This window comes from Acartia tonsa, chromosome 5, assembly GCF_053477335.1.
Source record: "Acartia tonsa isolate MP-2025a chromosome 5, ASM5347733v1, whole genome shotgun sequence".
NCBI lineage: Eukaryota > Metazoa > Arthropoda > Copepoda > Calanoida > Acartiidae > Acartia > Acartia tonsa.
Window position 1 is genome coordinate 51,293,346 of NC_137264.1, and position 21,017 is coordinate 51,314,362.

General features: G+C 32.7%; 1 protein-coding gene across 1 annotated transcript in view; it reads right to left on the minus strand.

The window, feature by feature from the left end:
- The window catches only part of Ku80 (X-ray repair cross-complementing protein 5 Ku80), a 33,701-nt gene continuing 12,684 nt past the window's right edge, over positions 1-21,017 (minus strand). Inside the window, exons 9-26 of the mRNA XM_080162132.1 lie at positions 14,746-14,799; positions 13,882-13,995; positions 12,677-12,756; positions 11,343-11,441; positions 10,352-10,489; positions 9,567-9,646; positions 9,074-9,134; positions 8,390-8,459; positions 7,361-7,428; positions 6,238-6,292; positions 5,108-5,191; positions 4,625-4,678; positions 3,365-3,425; positions 2,821-2,940; positions 1,961-2,054; positions 1,365-1,415; positions 1,104-1,168; positions 1-849 (exon numbers count right to left, since the gene is read on the minus strand). Of these exons, the coding sequence (XP_080018258.1) occupies positions 713-849; positions 1,104-1,168; positions 1,365-1,415; positions 1,961-2,054; positions 2,821-2,940; positions 3,365-3,425; positions 4,625-4,678; positions 5,108-5,191; positions 6,238-6,292; positions 7,361-7,428; positions 8,390-8,459; positions 9,074-9,134; positions 9,567-9,646; positions 10,352-10,489; positions 11,343-11,441; positions 12,677-12,756; positions 13,882-13,995; positions 14,746-14,799 (1,485 nt within the window). The 3' untranslated portion in view covers positions 1-712. The remainder of the gene's footprint in view (positions 850-1,103; positions 1,169-1,364; positions 1,416-1,960; positions 2,055-2,820; positions 2,941-3,364; positions 3,426-4,624; positions 4,679-5,107; positions 5,192-6,237; positions 6,293-7,360; positions 7,429-8,389; positions 8,460-9,073; positions 9,135-9,566; positions 9,647-10,351; positions 10,490-11,342; positions 11,442-12,676; positions 12,757-13,881; positions 13,996-14,745; positions 14,800-21,017) is intronic.

The following is a 21,017-nucleotide window of genomic DNA, read 5'->3' on the forward strand; positions in this document are numbered from 1 at the left end:
AATAATTTTCTTAGTTTAAAAAAAATGAAATATCACATCGTTAAAGCTAAAAAATACAGTATTTATTTAAAATGCGTTGTTAAAATGTTTCATAAAAATCACGATTAAACTGATAAAATACATTGAATTTTTTCACAGGTCCATGTTATAAGATAAGGCCACTTTTTTCTGTTAAACTCATACGGCTTTACGGGATTGTTTTTTACTTCATATAATTTAAATTCACCACATTCAAAGTTACTTTCTACATTAAAATATTTATTTGTCAAATTAAAAAAAAACATGCTTTAATTAATAACATTCTATATGATATAATGCCAATTCTTTTTGTCATTAAAACTGAAATTAAAATAATTTGGGCAGAGCAAACAAAATGTACATCTTATGGATCTTAAAATAAATTTGAAATAGGTTTTTATGGCAGAAAATTGAATTGTTTTACACAAATTTTACTCCATTTAAACGTTAAATCTTTGTATTGTTTGGAGGTCCTCAATATGAACTCTTTGTATTCTAGAGGTTATTAATGTGAATCTTCGTATAATTTGTACTCTAGAGAATGCCATGAATGTGACTCTTTGTATCATTTGTTCTCTAGATCATGTCATCAATATGTAATCTTTGTATTCTAGACGAGATCATTAATGTGACTCTTTGTATAATTTTTACTCTACAGAAGGACCTCGATGTATGCTTTTGACTCATTTGTACTCTAGAGAAGATCCTCAATATCACCCTCCTCCTCATTATCTTGTTGATTATCAGCATTTGTATCATTAGCATCCTCAAAGAGTTGGTCGGCCTCAGTATCAACCACTCCACTATCTACCTCGGATTTTCTTATCAACCCTAAATTATAATAAAGAAAAGCTCTTTTAAAATCAAATGATCAAATTAATAGAAGTATCCACATATAAAGTATCAGAGTGTTTGTCTGGCTGTGTGTCTTTATGTAGCCTAAGATCTCACTAACCGCTAAACCAATATTTTGGGACTCCAACCTCCCTCAAGGGCCTCTAAAGACCTCTAGGGGCATTGCACCCACGACACATTGTTATAGATAGAGTATATTTTCAAAGCAACTAGTAATATACATAACAAACCTGTTTCAGTTTGATGCTCTTTAATATTAGACCAAAGTCGTTCTCCTGCTTTACTTTTTACCAATCTAAAAACAAGAAAAAAATATTTAATATTCGTAGCAAATTGTCTATAATGCATGATCTTTCAGTATAGCAGAGAACCGGTTCTAATGTAGAGGAAATAAATTGGTTTCTAAGAAGCCATAATGGAAATTCATTTATTTTCTATGATAATGTAACACTATTAAACCACCAAATTAAATACCTAAAAATGTGCATTACCTGATAAAATTATTGTACAAATCAGCCCTATCTCGGGTCTTACAAGCATCCCTGAAAATATACAAATTAGTTTGTAATATTACCTTAATATAACACAGCTAGAGCTGTCTCGATATGAAAATAGGGCTATGCTTTTGGTTATCACACAGGCTTATATTAAGGGAGGGAGGAATTATCTTCTATCGGCCATTGTCCCTTCCCTGAATCTCTGCTCTGCTCTGTTTGGATTTGGCCTCCAGGATGTCTTTGGACAGGTGAAAATGAAAAAAAAAGTGTTAGAGTTCAACTTATGGAACAAAATATGCATGTTTTATCTTCAAATATGTAAATAACATTCAAAAAGATGCATATTTTGTTTTATAAGTTTTTTTTTATCATTTTTACCTGTCCTGAAAAAACCTGAAGGCCTGCAGCACCAAATTTTTTTTTAAATAAAGGGAAACTATATCTCAAAAGGAAACTTTTTAGTGATATAAATAACCTAAAAATATAATACTAAGAAGACATTTCATTGAGAATTAAAATCTGGAAAAATATTTTGTATGATGTAATTCTGGCGAACTGTGATTTTTATGGTATTCAAAAAGGATTCCTACCTGTAAGCTTTCAAGCATTCAATAATCTTGTTATTAAGATCTGTACCAAAGGCACTGGCCAAGAATCTTTCAATAATCTCTTCCATTTGACTTCCTACAAATAAAATTATGGTGTTATCTACAGGGATAAGACAATGGCCGATAAATTGATGTACATCCCCAATGATGATAAACCCTTTTGTAGATAACAATTAGTGGTTAAAACGTTTGAACCAGCGTTGCGGAGCCGTTTGATTTTATTGCGGCTCCGGCTCCGACCTAAAATAAAAAAAAACTCAACATATTTTTTTTGTTAAGTCTATTTTTGACTTTTAATTAAGTTTTGAAGTTTTAAAAAGATAAATTTTTGATAAAAATGGACTTAAAAGGAGCATTTGCATACGACCAAACAGAGTTACCAAATTATCATTAATAAAAAATCTCTTGTTTTAGCTAACCCGGAGCCGTTTTTTAACGAAAATAAGGGCTCCAGCTCCGGCAAAATATAGCGGCTCCCGGCTCTGGCTCCACAACACTGGTTTGAACAATCAACTTTATGAAACAACCAATCAAAATTCACTTAAGTCTTAAGTTGTAAATCCAACGAATAAGAAAACTTAATCATATAACTTTGGCGACTAATGTAATAAACAGGGTGTTATCACACAAACCGAGGGTGGAACATTAACCAGAACGAGAAGGGACATTGGACCTAAAATTACACAAGTAACCAAAGTATTATAACCACGCTATCTTATTCGATATGACCATATGTTAGTTATATGAATTTTGATTGGTTGGTTTCAAACTAGTAGTAACCCAAGTAATCTAATCTTTGGAAGTGTTAATTTTGTTTGTCCTCTGTCTCTCTGCAACAATACCTGCGGACTGAATGTCAGCTCCAGTGGTTTGTGGATGTGTGAGCAGGTACTGGAAGTCCTGAACAGGACGAACAGACCCAACTGTTAAGATTATTCGCTCCTCTTCTTCGGAGCCATTTTCTAGTGTTTTATCTATCATTAGAGGCCTCTAGGGACACTTGAGGACTGGGGGAAGTTGAATTCGAAGACCCAATTTTAAGTTTTAGATTTTAAAAAGAACAAATAAAATAAATTTTGAGCGGAGGGATTTTTTAGGGGGAGGAGACTGACCCCCCTTCTTTTCAATTATAAATTTAAAAAATAAAAATTTCTTTTTTTCCCAGGAACCACGAGAAGCTACCCTGTAAAGAAAAACCACATCGGTTCAGAGGTTAGAGGGATCTTTCGGTGCAAACGGGCAGACAGAAAAAAACCTGTTACTTTAGTATAAGGATTAAGAACTTATTGACAAGAGAGGTCAGCAAAATAGCTAAAACCCATCCCAAGATATTTACAAAGCATCCCTGAAAATTACAAACAAGAAGTAGTAATAATAGATTTTTTCCTATTGAATTAGAATCTCCATTTGTTTTCTGTCTCTTTGAATCAGGCTCTTCAGTATCTTCCTTAAAATTAATAAATTTACAACACAATAAAAACCTGTTATACTGCCAAAATTATATATTAAGACTGAAAGCTTTAAAATTGTTCCCACTGTTGCTATGTAAGACGTGTGAGAATAATAGTTACGGATAGAGATAAACTATAAATACTAGGGATTAACTTATTACATCATACAGTTGGAACCAAATAAAATTAAGGTTTAACCCATTAGTGCCGAGCGCCACTTTTATGGGCCGATCGAGCTGTAAGTTTCAGGGAAGCTTTATAATGGTCAAAACGGAATTCGTATTTTTTTGTTTTGCTCTAGTGGCGTGCACAGGAAAGTTGCAAAAAAAACCGGTTCGGCTTGGCCATAAATACCAACCAGGCATTAACACCCGTTTTTGGTGCTTTCCCCCAGTTTTAAAACCCGGTTGACCTGTATAAACCCGGTTATTTTGACCAAAAATCGAAAAATGTAATTTTTGAACGCCAAAAGTGAGATGAACACTTTTTAGAACTTTGATACGATCCGTAATTGAAAACTACACAACCTCATGTAATCTAAAGAGCTACAAGTATAATACGAAGCGATTTATTTCAAATTTCGTGTTTAGCCGGCGATTTCGGGTAAAAAAACCCTGTTTTGTTGTTGTTGTCAAAAAAGATCTATTAGTGAAACCGGGTGATAAAAATTTCAGACTCAAAATGGAAATGCCGAACCGGGCCTATATAGGGCGTAAAAAAACGATAAAAAAATCATATAAAAAATAATAATTTAAATAAAACGAATTCACAAATAGATGTACTTGTAAATAAACTTTAGATTTAACGAAAAAAATCAGCGACTTTACTATAAAAACAAAAAAGTTAGATGGGGTATTTTGAATTTTCATGATTTTCAAACTTTGTTGATCTATACCGGCAAACGGAAGTAAGCAAAACTACCTGCTCCAGGGGGAAATGAAAGCCAGGGTAGTAGAGGGGGGATTCATACTGAGAATGATGCAATTATGAAGCCGAAACCCGGTTTTTTTTACCGGTTTTAAAACCCGGTTCGGCACTAATGGGTTAATAGAGCGACGTACACAGCAATTTATCATGGGGGTATGAAACCATTTAGAGAAGAAAAAGGGGGAGGTGAGCATCCAAAATTTCAATTTGTAGGGATTTGTTGACACCCCCTATCTCTCTGGTTTAAAAGAAAGGTTTGTTTACTTACTGGATCATCACCACCAAAAACTTTGTCAGCTGTTCTCTTTCCTTTTACTTCAACCTGAGCAGTTAACAATATTGTACTATTTATTTTTCACATTGTATTATAATCAGTTTTCCGCGTATATTGATAGCCCCGATGAGGCCGAAGGCCCAGGTTACAAATCTGGTATTAATCTTATTATTTTCATTTTAATATTCGTGGTAAATTGTCTGTAATACGATGCTATACATAATTTTTCAGTATGGCTAAGAACCGGTTCTAATCCTCCGGTTATTTAATCTATCGGTTTTGAGGCGATACTGAAAATATTATTACAATAATACCTACTTTAAAAATTGTTCAATGTTATTCCGAGATTGTTCAAAATAATAAAAATGATGATAGGTATAGTTTAAAGAACTGTTGTTTAGTTCTGCAAAAAGTTAAAAGAAATAGTTTTATGGCTATTGATGCCTAGAAATATTTTCACGCCAAATTTATGGTTACCTGTTCTGTAGGAAAAAGTTGTCGTATTTGTTGCATTATTGGTTCAGCTGTATCTAGTAGGTGCTGTTCAGGTAACAGATTATTCTAGAAATAATATTATTATAGGTTCCGCTGTAGCTAGTAGGTGCTGTTCAGGTAACAGATTATTCTAGAAATAATATTATTATTGGTTCAGCTGTAGCTAGTAGGTGCTGTTCAGGTAACAGATTATTCTAGAAATAATATTATTATTGGTTCAGCTGTAGCCAGTAGGTGCTGTTCAGGTAACAGATTATTCTAGAAATAATTTTATTATTGGTTCAACTGTAGCCAGTAGGTGCTGTTCAGGTAACAGTTTATTCTAGAAATAATATTATTATTGGTTCAGCTGTAGCTAGTAGGTGCTGTTCAGGTAACAGATTATTCTAGAAATAATATTATTATTGGTTGAGCTGTAGCCAGTAGGTGCTGTTCAGGTAACAGATTATTCTAGAAATAATATTATTATTGGTTCAGCTGTAGCCAGTAGGTGCTGTTCAGGTAACAGATTATTCTAGAAATAATATTATTATTGGTTCAGCTGTAGCTAGTAGGTGCTGTTCAGGTAACAGATTATTCTAGAAATAATATTATTATTGGTTCAACTGTAGCCAGTAGGTGCTGTTCAGGTAACAGTTTATTCTAGAAATAATATTATTATTGGTTCAGCTGTAGCTAGTAGGTGCTGTTCAGGTAACAGATTATTCTAGAAATAATATTATTATTGGTTCAGCTGTAGCCAGTAGGTGCTGTTCAGGTAACAGATTATTCTAGAAATAATATTATTATTGGTTCAGCTGTAGCCAGTAGGTGCTGTTCAGGTAACAGATTATTCTAGAAATAATATTATTATTGGTTCAGCTGTAGCTAGTAGGTGCTGTTCAGGTAACAGATTATTCTAGAAATAATATTATTATTGGTTCAGCTGTAGCTAGTAGGTGCTGTTCAGGTAACAGATTATTCTAGAAATAATATTATTATTGGTTCAGCTGTAGCTAGTATGTAGGTGCTCTTCATGTAAAAGATTATTCTAGAAATAATATCATTGACAATGGTTATCATTAAAGTTGCAAAAATTATTTGAATCACTACAAAGTTATTAAATAACTTACCAATATTCTTTGAGGGACTTGAGGTAAACATTCACTGCCGGTTGAACTTGTGGCCCTAAACGATAAAGAAATTCTGATTTATGTCAATATGTTATAACTTCAAATAATTTCAAAAGTTACACATAAACAAATATTTTAATTGCTTTATGTAAAAAGAGGTCTCGAGGGGCACTTAAGGGAAGTAGGGGAGGGTTTGTAAGTCGATCCTACACTTCCAAGTTTAGTTTAAAACAGAAAAAGTTTTTAACAATTATTTTATGTGTGGCTATTGATTTCTAGGGGAGAGTTATCTTGGAAGGGTGAAGGTACCAATTGCCCAACCATCAAAAATGTATAAAAAACGTCTCTAAACATATAAGAAGTTATACAATAAAGGTGAACCATATCAGCTAAGCATTTATCGAGAATTTTCGAAGCAGACAAAGATCATGTTACGTGAATACTTGAGAGAGGGGACAATGAACTGTTTATTACATTAGTCCCCCAAAGCAGTGTTTCGGAGCCGGTAACTCTGTTTAGTCATGTGCAAATGCCCTTTCTAAGTTTTTAAAGTCCATTTTTATCAAAAATTGAACTGTTAAAACCTTCAAAAGTAAAAAATATGTCGAGTTTTTCTTGATTTTAGGTCGGAGCTGGAGCCGGATCCGCACCAAAATCAAACGGCTCCGCAACGCCGACCCAAAGTTTTATGATAACGTTTTCATATTGGTTTGCTTAACAAATTTGGGGACTTTCGATTTGTTGGTTTATTGAGTTGAGTGTTCAAACGCTCCAACCACTAAATTTACGCTACTGAAGAGAAATTTTGTGTATCATTATTGGGGATGTACATCAATTTATCGGTCATTGTTTTATCCGGGTCATGGAAAGAAAACGAAGTTGCGGGTTTCATCGTATTTTCACAGTGGTTAGGTTAGGTTATGTAAATGTTAATGATTGCCCCCAAGTTTAGAAAATATGCCCCGCAGGGCTAAAGCACCCCGCTGGTGCTAGAAATAGGAGAAAGGCTACTGTGAAAATACGACGAAACCCGCAACTTCGTTTTCTTTCCATGATCCTTTTGTCCCTTTAGATTCCTGCTCATTACAATATAACAAATAAAATTATACACACACACACACACCTGTGAATAAGAGATTGAAACAAGTATTGATATTGGGGGTTAAGTTCGTTTTCTGGCTCAAAATCACTCTAAAATAGATATTTTATCAATCCTGTTATATAAAGCTGCGGATTTCAATAGCTACTAATCCGATCGAGTTTTACATTTTAGGGAAGCATCAGAAAGGCCTGAGTAAGGTTTTAGGTTAATTTATTTTCAGAATATATTCTTTGGTTTTAGAGAGTTGTTCAATTAAAAGTTCACAACAAATCTTATTTAACTGGAACAAATTGAAAATAGTTTTAGCTTATTTTTTTTGCAGTTATGAATTTATTGAATTTTTTGTTAGAAACAAAAGATCTGGGAAATAGATTTTCCTAACATTTTTAACTTTTAGGAAATCCTTATACGATTTTAGGCTGATTTCTTTTCAATGTAGAGCCCCAAGAGACTAGGGTCATATCCTCTAGTGAAATTATAAAGTAGTTGCACTAAGGGGGGGGGGGGGGGGGGAGTTTTGACACATTTGCGTAAACAGTGAGTATAGGCTTTATCTTTGGACTGAGAGGATAGGTTATTAGGAATAAAATCATTCTTATATGATGAATTTTCCCAAGTTTTAAGATTTTTGTGATAGGCCTCCAAGTTCAGGAGCTGCAGGCCTCCAGGTCCTCTCTGTACAGGTAAAAATTAAAAAAATAATTTTTTTTTGAAGAGTTAGAAGTCAACCTATGAAACATAATAACCATATTTTTGAATGTTATTCACATATTTGAAGAAAAAATGCATATTTTGTTTCATACGTTGACTTCTAACTCTTCAAAAAAAATTTTTTTTTTAATTTTTACCTGTACAGAGAGGACCTGGAGGCCCGCAGCTCCTGAACTTGGAGGCCTATCCAAAAAATCTTTAAACTTGGGAAAATCCATCATAAAAGAATGATTTTATCCCTAATAACCTATCCTCTCAGTCCAAAGATAAAGCCTATACTCACTGTTTACGCAAATGTGTCAAAACTCCCCCCCCCCCCTTAAACTAAATGAAACCTACCATGACATCAAGATCCATGGCTTGGATGAGGTGATCAATGGCTCCAGTTTGCTCTTCTGTATAGTCTTTCCTGAAATAAACAGAAATAGCTCAACTTAGTTTTGTACATTTTTGCCACCCAAATTTTTATATTTTCTTAAGATTTTTAATGCAAGAAAGTCCTTCTTAACGCTTACCCTACCTAACTATTATATGGAAACATCTTATTTAGCTAAAATTCGGTGTGCAGATAAAATGTGCGCGGCATTCGTGCCAATTGGATTGGGAGACCGCCGTGTCGGCGACGATGTGGCAGCCGTGACAGATAATCTGCCAGAAAGGTCAGATTATCAATAGAAAAATATTATTAGTTGTAAAATTACATTTCTGATGAATATGTTTTGAAAATCTAAATGCATGAAAAACATATTTAATGTAATTTTCAAAAAAATACTATGAAACCTTTGTAAAGTAAATATCTTTCCAGTATGGCTTCGAAACAGTTTGATATCCGTGGATTAGAACTGGTTCTCAGCCACACTGAAAAATCGTGTATGGCGTCGTATTTCAGACCAGTTTTGTTACCTCGTGCCTTCGGCCTATTGGGTCTAATCACACAATTTTAATCTAATGATATTTCATGTTAATATCCGTGGAAAGCTGTCTTTAATACGATGCGAGCTAAGATAAATAACTGTACTTTACTTGTATATGGATGGAAATTGGAGCTCTCTTCTCTCCTCAGAAAATGGTAACTCAGAATAAACTAAAACAAATAATATTTTAATATTAGTTATAATAGCAGTAAGGTTGTCTATCTGTCTTCCTGAGTGTTTGTTTATGTCAAAAGATGTCGAAAACTGCTAGACAAAAAAGCTCTTTTCTGTCACTATAATATGTGTTTATGTGATTACTTGCAAATGCAATTGAACAAAAAAAGAAAATTGAGTATTTTTATATAAAAGCAACAGGTTTTAAAGATTATACTGACTGCTAAACCGATATGATTTTACACTGGAACGTCTTATACATCCAGGAAAAATGTATAACTATTTTGGAGACATATCCCCCCTCCCCTCCCCCATTATCTAAAATGCATCAAAGGCGCGTCGCCTCTAGTGCTTGGTAGATTATTTATCAAAGGACAAACGGACATGCTCTAATTAAATAGTAGCAACGCTGGAACAAAACGACCTACCAAGGTAAAGTTGGCCGTCTTCATCAAATTCTGGAGCCAACACTCCAAGGTGGGGACTTGAACCCAAGCGGTACACCCGTCTAAAAAGTTTTTTTTTTTATTGAAGATTACGAAGGGTAGGAGGGAAAATTTGACTCTAAACTACACAAGTACCCAAGGCATATAATGTTATTTGCTGGCATATAAATTCGGGTATTTTATTGAATATTGATTGGATGGTTCAAACTTTTCAACCAATACTTTAAATTCAGTCATTTGGGATTTATATGATCAATCTTTTGGTCGTTGTCTTATTTCTTTTTTCCTACTTCCTTATACTTTGCTAAATCTAATGTACGTAGTCTCTATGGTTCAAGTAGCAAGATGTTTTATTGTCCTATGTGATCGCAAAGACGGTTTTTAATTTTTTTTTTAGGGAATTCAGCATATTATAGGCTCTTTAACTAAAAGAAGGGGAGAAAGACACCCCAATGTCCTACTTCAAATAATCCCTCCAACAATTTTCTTCTATAGAATTTTGGTAAGTTCAGAGAGAGAAATAGGGGGCAATGGGCTGTATATTACACAAGACCCAAAAGTTTTCATGATAACGTTTTCTTATTCGTTGGCTTCACAACTTTGGAGACTTAAGTGAATTTTGATTGTTTGCTTCATTAGTTGGGTGTTCGAACGTTTCAACCACTAATTTCTATCTACAGAAGGCGTAATTTTGTGTATTATCCTTGGGGATATAGATCAATTTATTGGCCATCGTCTTATTCCTGTAGATACCTGGGTAAACTTGCCTGACAATCGCCACAACCTCTTCAGCCAGCATGGCCTCGGTGAGGACTGAGAGAGCTCTCTCGCTGTTCTCATCTTCTTCAGAGGGTAGGAACACCAAGCTTCCATTTCCCATCAAGTCACTAATCTGAATTTCATTCCTGAATAAAGTTACCAATTATAGCAGGGATGTTATCCCCAATAATGATACACAAAATCACCCTCTCATTATATTACCATTAATGGTCGAAACGTTTGAAACACTCAACTTAATGAACCAATCAATTAAAATTCAATAAAAGTCCGCAAAATTGTTAAGCCACCGAGTAAGAAAACGTTATTATAAAACTTTGGGAACTAGTGTAATAAACAGCCCAATGTCCTGCCAAATTGATATATCCTATCATATAAGCAGTAGTATAAGCTTTTTTGTTTGTAGCGAAGGATTTCGCTAACCACTAAACCGATATGGTTCTCCTTTAGAGGGAAGCTTAGTATAAGCCCTGAGATGGTTTTATGATATTTTATTTTTATAAATAAGTCTGGGTAGGTATGGTTTTAAGCCATTTTCTGCCCTTCAAATATAGAGCCCCTAGATGCTAGAGGCGCAGCCGCTAGTCCTATTATATAAAAACAGTAAGCCTTTTTTTCTGTAGCGAAGGATCTCGATAACCAATAAACCAATATGGTTCTCCTCTATAGTGAAGCTTCTTATAGGTTCTAAGATGGTTTTAGGCTATTAAATTTTTATAAATAAGTCTAGTAATGGTTTAAGACTATTTATATGCCTTTCGTATTCCTTCGAATATAGAACCCTAGATGCTAGGGGCGTAGCCGCTAGTTTATTTAGATTAATAAGATGTCTTTTGTACCAAAGGAACTTGCTAACCACTGAACCGATATGGTTCTCCTTTACAGTGTAGTTTCTCATATGTCCTGGGAAGGTTTATACCTATTTTGAAGAAGAGAGTCAACTTTTAACCTCTTCTCCTCAACTTTGAAGGAAGTTTATACCTGTTAATGAACCCAAACAAGGACATAGATTTAGGTCCAGTGGGTAACTTCATGGTAGCCTCATCAGCCTCGTCTATTTTAACCATCTCATTTCCATACCTATAAAAATATAAACATCCGGGAATCTAAAGGGATAAGACAATGACCGATAAATTGATGCACATTCTCAATGTTAATACACAAAATTACCCCTTCTGAAGATTACAATTAGTGGCTGAAACGTTTGAACACTCAACTTAATAAAGCAACCAATCAACATAAATTAAAGTTCCCAAAGTTGTTAAGCCATCGAGAAGTAAAACTTTATTAAAAAACTTTGCTGACTAGTGTAATAAATACATCAGGTGTTATGATCGAATCTCGGTCAAAACCGCGTCACTATTAAAGATGCTAATCATTGTACCGACTGATGTTATTTCAGATGTTCGTTATTTGTAAATCAGGGGAAATGTATTGCTTAAAAACAGGTGAAACTCATCGAAACACAAAAACATTTCCAATTTTAAAGTAGCTTCTTAATTTAAAATCTGGTGCTTTCAACACTTTTCAAGCTCAGAACCATCAACCCCTTATTTAATTAACAAATTGAAAATAAATGGGGGGGGGGGGGGGGGTATTTCTTTCTCATTGTGTCTACCTACTGCGCGGGTACCTAACCATGCAGGGCTCTCCTTTACCTTATACAGTGTTTTTTTTATGAGAACTTTTTTGAAAGCAATTTTAACCCACTTATAGTTATCAGAATTTAATGATTAACGCCAACGGCTCATTTTCTTCTTTTTTTATAACCATTTATAGAACATCAAAAAAATATTTCAGTTTTTTTTTTAAAAGTACAATAAAATCAAAAATTCAAAACTTAGGTGTCCAACATATATAAATGGTTTTAGCGCATTTATCTTAAGCTCAAATCTTCTACCCTTTGCAAGAAAAAAATTGGATTTTCAGTAGTCGACTTTGGGGGGCCAGTACTCCCTCCCTGGTTGAGATATGACCTTCAAACTTTGATATGTTCTAGTACATGTCCCCAAATGTATCTGTATCACAACTTTAAAGCGTTTTGCAGCCATTCTTCCAAAGGGTAGAAGATTTGAGCATGAGAAAAATGCGCTAAAACCATTTTTAGATGTTGACACCTAGGTTTTGAATTTTTGATTTTACTGTACTTTTTTTTATAAAAAACTGAAATATTTTTTTGATGTTCTATAAATGGTTATAAAAAACGAAGAAAATAAGCCATTAATCATTAAATTCTGTTAACTATAAGTGAGGTAAAATTGCTTTCAAAAAAGTTCTCATAAAAAAACACACTGTATAACCGCTAAAACTTTCACCTGTAAGATAAATAAGTATTCTCTATGTCGACAACTTCTTGATCTTCGTTATTTCTGACCAATGTTGTTACAGGTCTCAACTAAAATTAATGACGACATTTAAACAAGCCAAACTTGAAAAATCACTCCAGAGGACAAACGAACATTAACACATATCAATAACTATGATTTTGCATTTAAAAATTAAAAGGTACCGACTTGTAGTTTTTATTGAATTGCAACGCTTTCAAGCAATCCTTAATATTACAGAAATCCTTGGCAAAGTTAGAAAATTACAGGACGACTCTAACATGCATGTCATAACAAGGGGGGGGGGGGGGATGACACATTTGCGTAAACCTGGAACCTAGGCTTTATCTTTGAACTGAGAGGATAGGTTATTAAAGATAAAATTATTCTTATATGATGAATTTCACGAAGTTTTAAGATTTTTTGGATAGACCTCCAGGTTCCGGAGCTGCAGGCCTCCAGGTGGTCTCTGTACAGGTAAAAATAAAATAAAAATTTAAGTTACAAATCAACTTATAAAACTAAAATTGAATCTTTTTTACTTCAAAAAATATGTGAATAATATTAAAAAATATGCATATTTTGTTTTATAAGTTGACATTTAACTTAATTTTTTTTTTCATTTTTACCTATACATATACCACCTGGAGGCCTGCAGCTCCGGAACCTGGAGGTCTATCCAAAAAATCTTAAAACTTCGTGAAATTCATCATATAAGAATAATTTTATCTTTAATAAACAATCCTCTCAGTCCAAAGATAAAGCCTAGGTGCCAGATTTACGTAAATGTGTCAAAACTCCCCCCCCCCCCCCTAAGATTTATCTGTTACTAAGGACAAACAAACCAACAGTTTAATATTGATTACTTTTGTGATATAACGGACAAACAGTTACATAACCTATTTATAGAGTAGATGCGTTTCTAAAAAAATATTAACGAAAAATTGTAGAGATTTAAGGGATAAGACAATGGCAGAAACAAATTATGTACTTCCCAATGATGATACACAAAGTTACCCTTTCTGTAGATTAAAATTATTGTTAGAAACGTTTGAACACCCAACTTAATAAACTAACCAAACAAAATTCACCAAAAGTCCCCAAAGTTGTCAAGCCAACGAATAAGAAAATGTTATACGACTATGGGAATAGTGTAATAAACAGCCCATTGTTCCCGCTCTGTCTAAAAATTGTACCTCTTGAAGTTGTTGTCCAGAGGTTCCAGGTACAGGTTGAGAGTCCTGACCGCCACCAGAGCTGGATCCTGTGGCCAGGCACGTCCTCCAACTTTTGGGCTGTTCCCTTCGCATCTAGAAATGAGGATAACAAGATTTACCCTTTTGTATATTAAAATTTTAAAAAAATAAATCGAAAAAAGGAGAAGGGATGCCGTCTTTTTAAAAAAAAAACCAGTACCCAATTTAACCCAATCTCGCCTTAACTAATAAAGTGATAAACAAACAAAGAAAAAATACGCCTCCATCCCCCCTTATTTTTAATTTATTTCAAAACAAGGATGACAACATCCATAAGGTGCGAAGCTCAAAAATCATGGAAGAACATCCAGAATGAACTATAGAGTATTTAAATACAAAATAAAAATTTATATAAAATCACGAAACCTTTCATGATTTATAATGTGGAAATCTAGGAATCGATCTAGCACCACAACCAATAAGTAAATCTTAATGAAACTTTGTGGATTCTGGAATTATGTAAACTTATTCAATCACTGAAAATTTTAGACTTCTATCTTTAATAGGAATCGAGAAAATCATGAAAACTTAAAAATCTAGGAATCGATCTAGCACCCCAATTAATCGTCATATCTCAATGAAACTTGGTGAAAATATGAAGAATGCTAATTTTTAAATCCCTAAAAATTTCAGCTGTCTATCTTTTATAGGAGCCGAGTAAATCACGTTTCCCCCCAAACGTTTCAGACATACATACAGACGGACATTTCAAATTATAGAGTAGCTTCGCTACTAACAAGGATGAGGAGGTTGGGGGTTCTTTGCTAGACTATAAACTTTTAGGGAAACCGCCGAATATATTACCTTGATATATCCAGAAGTGCTGATCTTGATATCAGGTCCTATCTCAAACACAACCTAAATTAAAACAAGATTAGTTTTCTTTAAAACTTACGCCTTTCCAATTAATAAAAGAATTTCGCTAAAACCTATTTACAATTAGTGGTTAAAACATTTGCACATATAACTAAATGAACCAACCAATTAAAATTCAATTAACGTACCCAAAGTTGTAAAGCCAACGAATACGAAAACGTTATTTTAAGACTTTGGGGACTGGGGTAAAAAACGGCGTTGCTACAAAATACCAACTCTACAAAAGACCAACACTACAAAAGACCAAGAAGTCGGTTCTACAAAAGACCAACACCTACAAAAGACCAACGCTACAAAAAACCAACACTTACAAAAAATCGTAATGCTAGAAGGTCTATAGCTGCAAATGGTCTATCATTATATCTGTATTTATCAAATTAATAAAATGAATGCTTTAAATAGATTATAAACGACACAATTACGAAAATAGACAAAAAAGTATTTTTTTTGTAACAATATGTAATAAAATAATTGCATAAAAATCTTCTAAATTTTAAAGAAAAAATCTTCCAATTCTAATGGTATTCAATATTCAGTATAAAAACACAAGAACAAAATTCAAAACCGAAATTTCTTTCTTGAATAACTTCATGGGCTATATTTTAAAATTCCGTCCGACAGTTTGTCCAAAGTGTGTTGGCTACGTAACGGAATAGTTTCGAACCCGATACAACCTTGCATTTAAAAAATCGACCCTTTTGTAGTTGTTGGTCTTTTGTAGTGTTGGTCTTTTGTAGTGTTGGTCTTTTGTAGAGTTGGTCTTTTGTAGGTGTAGGTCTTTTGTAGCAACGCCTAAAAAACAGCCTAATGTCCCATCCCTCCCTGATTTTTGAATCAATAAAACATAGTCCATAAGCACAGTTATGGAATCTCGACCACAAAGATTTTTTTATCCAATCTTGACAAGTGAGGTATTTTTGGAAAGAGGAATATACATAGAAAACGCCTATGTAAATTAGAAAATCCGCAGAAATCAAATTTGCAAGTTATTTGCAAAAATATGCAATGTTAATTCACAAAATCAATTTCTTGCCTTAAATGACAGATTTATAAATAAATCTTTTATGAAATATGTTTATCTAAAAGTTTAGAACATACTTAAGGCAAAAAAATTTTCTTTAGTGTTACTTTTTTCACCCTATATATGAAAAAAGCAGTTTCTCACAATTTATGATAAAAAAAGGTATAGGAACAAAAAATATGTTTTTCTTGATGTAAACACAATAATTGGCATAAAATCTATCATCCTAAACGTAAAAATCAGATATAGAATCCTTTTTAGAAGAAATATAGTGCAAAAAGTAACCAAGACATTTTTGCAAAGTATGAAAAGCTAAAGAAAATAGTTCTTTTTGATTTTGATATACATATCAGATAAATGTATATAAAATTAGTGATCAAAATCTATAAAACAAGTTATAACTTTTTTCAACCCTATCATTGATTAAAATGCACTTTTAGGTTTACTAATTACCAAAGTTGCACATAAAAACTCTTTTTATTAAGTTATTAAACAAAATAAATTAACAATTAACAATTAGGCGTTTTTTATAATGCAGTAGACCATTATGTAGTTGGTTTTTGACATTTATTTTGTTTAATTACTTCATAAAAAGAGTTTTTATGCACTACTTTGGTAATTCTTAAACCTAAAAGTGCAACTCAATCAATGACAGTGTTGAAAAAACTTATAACATGTTTTATAGTTTTTGATCACTAATTTTACATACATTTATATGATATGTATATCAAAAGCAAAAAAAACTATTTTCTTTAGATTTTCATACTTTGCAAAAATGTCTTAGTTACTTTTTGCACCATATTTCCTCTAAAAAGGATTCTATATCTGATTTTTACATTTAGGATGAAAGATTTTATGCCAATTATTGTGTTTACATCAAGAAAAAACATATTTTTTGTTCCTATACCTTTTCTTATCATAAAATGTGAGAAACTGCTTTTTTCATATATAGGGTGAAAAAAGTAACACTCATGAAAATTGTTTTGCCTTAATTATGTTCTAAACTTATAGATAAACACGTTTCATAAAAAGATTTTTTCTAAATCTGTCATTTAAGGCATGAAATTAATTTTGCAAATTAACATTGCAGATTTTTGCAAATAACTTGCAAATTTGATTTCTGCGGATTTTCTAATTTACATAGGGTCAAGCGGGGCATTAACCGGTAAGGGGCATTACAGGTAATTTTTTACCCACCTTCAGAAAATGACATTTTTCTCCATGTTCTAATCGACTGACAGAAAAAAACATAAAAGCAAATTTGTTCCTTATTAAATTGCCTACAAAAAAGTATAAAATGAAATTTTTGTGAGATAAATTTTAAGGGTACTTTTGGGGTCTCAAAGTCGGACGAAAAAATTTTTTTTTCAAAATTTTTTTCACCTATGTGTATAAAGATCGACCTACACAAAAATTGGTAAGACCTAGAACTGATCCGTAAAAACCTTTTGAACTAAGAATTGCCCGCTCTTTCCAAATCCGTTGAGAGCTTAAATGTAGAGTTAATATTTTTTTCAAAAATGACCAAAGTTCGCGCGGGGTATTTTTCGGTAACGTCGAAAAAAAAATTCAAATTCGATTTTTAATATCAATTTTCAGGTTTTCTTTGGTAAAATCTAAAATTCAATATGGGCTTTTTAAGAATTAGGCCAAAAAGTGAATAGAACAGATTTTTTTATATAAAAAAATTCAAATTTTATTTTGAAAGAAAATTTTTGTGAAAAAAAAATCGAAATTTCTCGTCCTTTAAAAATAAATGATTTTTGACATAGAAGGAATAGTCCGATCTTTATGAAAATTTTTGTGGATAATCCCTATAACCTATACTAATTATGATTATTTATGTTTGACTGGCCGTTTGGCCGTTTTTCATCGATTTTTTTTAGGTTGAAAAGACGTTACCCACAATGCCCCACCATGGGGCATTTATCGGTAATTTCTTTGAGTCCAATTATGACAAACTTCTAAAAGTCCTAGGATAACGTCCTATTAGGACCTGATAGTCCTTTCCGTAAGCTTTCTAATGGTCTTGGTCCCATTTAAAAATATTAATATTTACCCCATTTTTTTTTCAAAAAACCGAAAAAATTACCGGTAATGCCCCGCCTCACCCTAGGCGTTTTCTATATACATTCCTCTTTCTAAAAATACCTCACTTGTCAAGATTGGATAAAAAAAACTTTGTGGTCAAGATTCCATAACTGTGTAAGGAAAAAACTTATTTCTTTGGGTTATAACTCTGCGGGGTATAATCCTTACGGGAAAAAGTAAAAACAATACGCCACAAATTCAAAAGGCGTAAAAAGCAATATTGAATTAAAATTGTCAAATCTGTAATATATAGATTTTTTATTAGATAATGAAAAATAAAGCAATATTGGTCATGAATTAATAAAAAGAAAACCAATAATTGGATAAATTTTAAAATATCGAATATTTATTAGATAAGCCTATGATATAAAGTAAAAAGTTTTTTGTCTGTCTGCTAATATCTAAAAACTATACCAATTTAATTCACAATTTTAAGGAAGCTTAATATTGGTCGCGGGCAGGTTTTTTCTTTCTCTATTTTAAAAATGATTTTCAATATTGTAAATAATATAAAAAAATAACTGTTTGATAAAGTTAGGTTATGCTAACCCCAAGGGTTAGTTTATGTTTATAACAGTCGGGTTATAACAATGACAACAAAAAAGATTTAAAAAGCTTTTTATCAATATATATATATACTAGCGGCTTCGCCCCTAGCCTCTAGGGGCTTTGCCCCAAGAGGTTTGATCAAACCAATTTTCGTATTTTAGATTTAAAATAAAAAAGAAAAAAAAATTTGTTTGGGGGGGGACTATTTTAATTTTAGTTTTAAAAAGAAAATAGTTATAAACCTTCCCGGGACCTATGAGAAGCTACCCTGTAAAGGATAACCCGATCGGTTAGCGAGATCCTTCGCTACAAACAGACAAACAAACACACAAACAATCAGACAGACATCGTTCTTATTTGTATTATAGATATATATATATATATATATTCAATTATTTGGTTAGCCAAGCTATAAATGAAATTTTCCTGGTAACCCAGGGATGGAGGAGCCATTGGACTTCAAATTGAGACAGTCACCCAAAGTTTTATAAACACGCCTCTTATTCTTTGCCTTTAAAACTTTGGGTACTTTGAATAAATCTTGATTGTCTGCCAAATTTGAAGTGTCCAAACTTTAAACCAATAATTTCATTTAATTGAAGGGCTAACTTTGTTTTTCAAAACAGCATTAGGGTTCAACATCAATTTATTATCAATTGTCTTATCCCTAAGATCCCTGCTTGCAACCCCACCACCAGGACATGTGAATAATAATTGGTTACGAAAAAAAAAACTTTCTTAGAGAAACCAGTTTGGTATTATTCAAAACAATCCTTTGAATATTCAACGTGTTTTTAATACTGGGGCCAATAACCTTCATCAATGCATAGTTGAGGTCCCACAGAATTAGGCCAGGTCCTAGCACAGAAAACTCAAATTTTCGAAATTGAAAAAAAAAATTCTAAGAGGCTATTACCCAAATTTTTTGTTTTATGTTTTAATATAATATGGTCAAAATCAAGGCTCTTAAAAACCATTGAAGTTTATCTAATCATTTTGGAAAGTACTTATCAGGAGGTATAATTTTAACTTTGGAACTATACAAAACATTGATATTTTAGGGTCAGGTTTGTTTACTCAAACATGAAAAAAACCTTAGGTCCTCTAATAGGTTTTCTAAAAGTAGAGAAGCTTTTTAGTGAATTAAACGTTTTATAACTGGCATTTTTACAAAAGATTACGATTTCCTTCTGTCTAAGGATAAATAATCTCCCTCCCCCCCCCCCTCCCTTTCCCCAATAATGAAGACTCGTTTGGTAATTAAACTTATTGGAGGCAATAATCTTTATTTTTTTATAATTTCAAGTAATTTTTTTGCGTGGGTAAAGATTAATATATAGAAAGAAACTAATATGAAAAATATGTAAAGTGCGCCGAAATTTTTTCTTCCAAATGTAAAACTAAAATAATAAAAAACTTCACCCTTTTGGAGGTTATCAAACTTTTTGGAGCATTGTATTACTCTCTTTATCCCCCTTTATAAATGCTGATAAAATTTGTGCGTCAAGTTGTCGATTAAAATGTTGAATTTGCACTTAAAAACATGCTTTCAATTGTAGAGATTCTACGCTCAAAAGCACGCTTTAATTTTTCCATAGTGAAATACGTGTTTAGGGAAGACCATTACGTTAACGTGATACGGGTTCCGCAGTTGTTATAGACCATGTTTTACATTAAGGTTTCATGATTAACATTACTGTTTTATTACTCGATAATCCAACCATGGAAACCAGCTTATTTGGTGAACATTTGGGGACGCTCTCCAAAAATAGGGAGGGCAAATGATAAGAAAATAGAAACCCATGATTAAAGCGCATTCATAACCTTAATCTATGGGAGAACAAGGATGACAACATCCATAAAAGCGAAGCACTGAAACGGTAGGACAAACGGACATTAACACTTGTATAGTGTCAGAACTGAATAATCAGAATATAAAAGTATAAGAGTCGAAGCAAAATTGTAAGTAAATTTGTAGAAAAACTGCTTTATACAGAATAATGTTTAAGGATATACTTACATTTTTAGGACTTGATTATAGAGTTGCTTCGCTTTAACATCATACTTTGTTGTCCCAGGAATCAATATACCAAAAATCAGATCAATCGAATGATTATATCACATAAAAATTTGTTGTTAAAAAAGTAGAAAAATCAACATGTTTAAAATGGACATACGGACATTCTGGTAATGATTGTAGAGTTTCTAAATCGTACCTAACTACTACAGGAATCATCACGCAAAGTTTGAAATCAATAGGACAATTCTAACATGCCTAAATTAACGAATAAAAGCTATCTATCTCGGACGGACAGACGGACCGACCCTAATTATAGAAAAACTTCGCTTTAAATAGGGAGAGGAGGAACATAGGAATATAAATTATATTGGTCCCCAAAGTTTTATCTCATTCCTTGGTTTTAAAACCAATAGAAATATTAGATCTTTTAAAGTTGGTCCAAATGTTTCTAAAAATAATTTTAATCTAGAAATGAGGTAATTTTGATCATAATTGGGTATGTAAGATTTATCGTCTATT